Here is a 4,509-nt window from a genome sequence, read left to right as displayed (position 1 = left end):
TTTCCCTGCTGTTTCATTGGCTACTCTTTCTCATTCTCCTTTGTTGATTCCTTCTCTTCTTTCCAATTTCTAAGAGCTGTGACCCAAGGCTCTGTCTTTGGTTCTTTTTTTCTTTTCTGTGTATACTCACTTCCAGGGTAATTTCTTACAGTCTTGTGTTTTTAAGAATATTTATGTGCTCAAGAGCCCTAATGATTTTTATCTTCATCCAAAATTTCTCTCCTGACTTCCAGGTTGTCTAGTAGGTATGTTTACTTGGATGTTTAGTACACATCACAAACTTATCAAGTCCCAGACTGAATTCTTGATCTGCCCCTCTAAATCTGCTTCCCCTACAGAATTTCCCATCTCAGTTGTGGTGATTTTATCCTTTTATTTACTCAGGCCACAAACTTAGAGTCACTCTTAAAACTCTTTACTTTCCCTCCTTATCCAGATCTATTCTGTCAGGAATTCCTGCTAGTTCAACCTTCAAAATTTATTCAGGATTGAACAATTTCTTACCATCTTCACTGTTTGCACCTTGTTCAAAAAACCATCATAATTCCTAATCTAGACTGTTGCTGTAGTCTTCTAATTGGCCTCACTGATGTTCTTCTTGTCCCCCAATTACCCCCAGAATGATCTTTTCTAACCTAAGTCAATTCATGGTATCTCAAGACAAATTCTATAATCTCCCTGAACAGTATATCAATCATATGAAAAAAATGAATTTAATGATGCTAACTTTTATTGCATTGATCTAAGGGATCAGTGAGATGATAGATAAAAACCACTATAACACTTAGCACATAGTATGCACTTAATTATAGTAGCATGTGCATGACAGTAATTTTATGTCATTTCTGATATCTGTTGTCTCCATGAATTACAAGCTACTAATTATTTTCCAAGTTTTAGAGACTGTTATAGTCTGAAAGTTTGTCCCTGCCAAATTCATAGGTTGCAATCCTAACCCCCAAGGTAATGGTTTTAGGAGATCAGACCTTTGGGAGGGTAAAGCCTTCATGATTGGGATTAGTGTCCTTATAAAAGAGACCTCAGAGTGCTAGCTCTTCCTTTCTGCCATATGAGGACATGGTAAGAAGGTACCTGCTTTGAACCAGGAAGTGAGTCTTCACCAAATACCAAATGTTCCAGTGACTTGATCTTGGACTTCCCAGCCTTCAAAACTGTCAGAAATAAATTTCTGTTGTTTATAAGCTATTCAATTTATGGTATTTTTTATAATAGCTCAAACAAACTAAGACAAAGAATATGATTCAAAGTTCTCTATATTTACAACCATGAAGTTACTGTGTGAAGGAACCCTAGACCTTCACGGATACCATGATCAGCTTATAAGCTGATTTGCTAGGCCACAAGAATTGCCAAGGGGCCGCCTAGAGATAGGCGTGCCTCCTCCACTGGTTTTCTTTCTAGTTGCAGTGCAGTATTAATGCAGGATTATGTGCTGTCGTGCACATTTAAAAACTTACTTGAAAAGTAATCCATGGTTTAAACATTATACCTGCATCTAACGCCTAAAGAATTACCGTTTGTCCCCCTTCATTTGTTTGCACATAGCATAGCTAGACATTTGTATGTTCATCTTTGGCATAAACAAGAATATCACCCACTATTTTATATAACAGTGACAGAGGATGGTGGGAATCCTTGTTAATTAAGTCATTCTTCAAGAAACCTATGCTCCTAGAGAAGGCAATAGCTTGGTAATTTAAGTAATGCTTCTAAGAACAAATACATGGCACGCGTTACCCACCATAACCTACCAGCCAATCAATTCTGTGCTTTGAGTGGCAGCAATTGTGAAATATTAAAGTTCTAGAATGTTTGCTGCGCTCGTAGTTGATGCCTGACTAGTAGAGGCTGGCAACAGGTAGCTTTAGGCTGACGTTCTTTGTCTATACATTTCATGTATTATTTGAGGGTTTTAACCTAGATTTCGTGGAGAGGCAACGCAAAAAACAGAAAAATCGTACCTGCTTGGGTGTCGAAGCAGCTGCTGGGATCTTTGCCCTCTTGGGAGGAGGGTGAAGAGCCCCCACCTGCTCCCGCTTCTGAGGGTAGACAGAGAAGTCGCCAGGTACGCGGAGAAATCCCCAGGTATGCGCAGAAGTCGCCGGGTACTCCTTGGCGGATCCTGTCTATGATGACTTAACTTTTTGGATTGTCCAGAGCTTGCCAGGAGCCCCCAGCATTGGCAACTTCTGAGATAAGCCACTAAGGAATTTAAAATGGACCACTCTTCACCTAGAGCTGGCACTAGCACATCCCAGCAAACAGTAGCAGCTGATGCATCTCCTGAGCCTAGGTGTCCTATATGCTTGGATAGATTTCATAATGTGTCTTACCCAAATAGATGCTTACATAAGTTCTGTTTTCACTGTATACGGGAGTGGTCAAAAGAGAAGACTGAGTGTCCACTGTGTAAGCAGCCGTTTGATTCTATTTTTCATTCTGTGAGGGGAGATGCTGACTTCGAGGAGTACGTCCTAAGGGCTTCACATGATGGTTCTGCTGTTCGAGGACGTCGCTCCCCTACAACTGTGAGAAGGGAACCAAATGTTTCTGTACCTAGTGGTACTGCGAACAGAAGAACAACTCCACCAGATACTGGAGTTCTGTTTGAAGTGTTAGGCGCTTCAACAAGAGGTAGAGATGTTGCAATTCCTGAGTTACTGAGTGAGTTTGTAATAGCGAGGCCAACTACTGCCCGTGAAATGGCTTCACTGTCAGTTGAAGAACGAGACAGTATTAATTTTAGACGAGCTCTCTATCGTGCTGGTGCTCGAGTTCAAAGTGTGGGAGATGGTGGCCCCTATAGGGATGTTTCAGCTGAATTTTTCAGTAGAAATCCAGCTTCCCTGAGCAGGTTATCCCCCTGGATTAGACGGGAACTTATAGTTCTTTTAGGAGCTCGTGACCCTTCAGTGGATATCGTCCAGCTCATCATCATGACCAATGTTACTCGCTATGATTTGGAGAGCCAGGCATTTGTGTCTGATTTAAGACCATTTTTTCTTAATCTAACTGAGCATTTTGTACATGAACTTATCAGTTTTGCTCGATCTCCTTTTCACATGGCAGACTTTGACCAACACGCTAATTATGATTACACTGCGCCTTCAAATGAAGAGAGCAACCATTCTGATTCTTCAGTCGTAACAACATCTCCAGATGGGTCTGAGACCCAAGAGCCAGATATTGATGTAGCCACTGTCAGTCAGGCACCATGGGATGATGAAACACCGGGACCATCTTACACAAGCTCAGAGCAGGCACATGTTGCTGTGTCTTCCCTTTTAAATGATTCCGGCAGTTCAGACGAAGAACTGGTCGCAGGGGGAGCCCTGTCTCAGATACAAGGAGTACAAGCCGATGAGGACTTAAATAACGACAGTGATTCTTCTTCAGATTCTTGTGTCATTGTTGGGTTTGTTAAACCACCAGCTGAGAAGACCCCAGAATTTATTGAACTGTCTTCCGAATCTGAGGAGTTAAGTACTCAGGAGGAAATGGAGCCACAAGAGCAAAACCAGCCTTCCAGTTCTGGTGATAGTGATCTTAGTAGATGTTCATCTGCTCTCTCCCTCCTTAGAGACAATGAGCAAATAAATGAAGGTCATCCTGATTCATCAAAGGAGGAAGAGGAGCCATCTACCTCGTCATCGCCTATAGTCTTGAGGTCCTCTTTGAGCGGAGACAGAGTATATTCTCCATACAGCCACAGATACGGAAAAAGGACAAGATCAAGAAGTTCAGATTCAAGTTCCCAGAATAGAAGTGAGTATAATAACAATCCTAGAAAGCATCCTGGGAAGAAAAGAATGAAAAGCAAAAGACCCAGAAGTAGGGAAAGTAGCCCTAGTGGAAGAAGAGACAAAAAGAGATCCAGAACTAAAGATAGCAGTTTGTCTAGCAGCAGCCAAACTCTAAGTCGTGAAAGCACAAGCAGATCACGAGCTCACAGGAGTGATCACGGTAAAAGAAGGTCACGGAGCAGAAGTGGAGACCGTTATCATTTGAGAAATGATGATGGGAGCAGATATACGTGGGGCAGGGATGACTACGAATCATCTCACAGGAGGAGGATTCACTCCGGTGCTCATTATTCCAGCCTATCTTCGAGTCCAGAATCTGGAATTCGGTCCTGCTCTTTAAGAAAAAATACGAGGGAGAAAAATAATCCCAGCAAAAGAAAATGTGACTACAATGACAGGCACACATCAAGGAGCCTGTCTAGTAACAGGTCAATGACTTCAGCTGTAGGGCCGGAGCAGGGGAAAAATGAAAAACCTGGAGGGAAACAAAAATACAAAACACGGCATTTGGAGGGTAATAATAAAGTGGCTCAAGCATCTCATGAATTTCCTTCAACACTAAGAAACACTCATTACCAAAAATCTTCCTCAGAATTGGATGAAAACTACAAAAATGAGAGTGACAGCTTTTCAGACAGCCTATCATCACCCGCAGAGACAAAACGCAGGAGGAGGAAAAGGGCCC

General features: G+C 42.0%; 1 protein-coding gene across 1 annotated transcript in view; it reads left to right on the top strand.

The window, feature by feature from the left end:
- The window catches only part of LOC105822248 (E3 ubiquitin-protein ligase Topors-like), a 107,804-nt gene that overhangs the window by 6,932 nt on the left and 96,363 nt on the right, over positions 1–4,509 (top strand). The window contains 2 exon segments of the mRNA XM_012659199.1: positions 1,943–2,066; positions 2,107–4,505. Coding sequence (XP_012514653.1) covers positions 1,943–2,066; positions 2,107–4,505 — 2,523 coding nt within the window.

Source organism: Propithecus coquereli, unplaced genomic scaffold, assembly GCF_000956105.1.
Source record: "Propithecus coquereli isolate 6110/MARCELLA unplaced genomic scaffold, Pcoq_1.0 Scaffold118, whole genome shotgun sequence".
In the NCBI taxonomy this organism is placed as follows: domain Eukaryota; kingdom Metazoa; phylum Chordata; class Mammalia; order Primates; family Indriidae; genus Propithecus; species Propithecus coquereli.
Note: the sequence above shows the minus strand (reverse complement) of the source record. Positions and strands in the feature narration are given on the sequence as shown.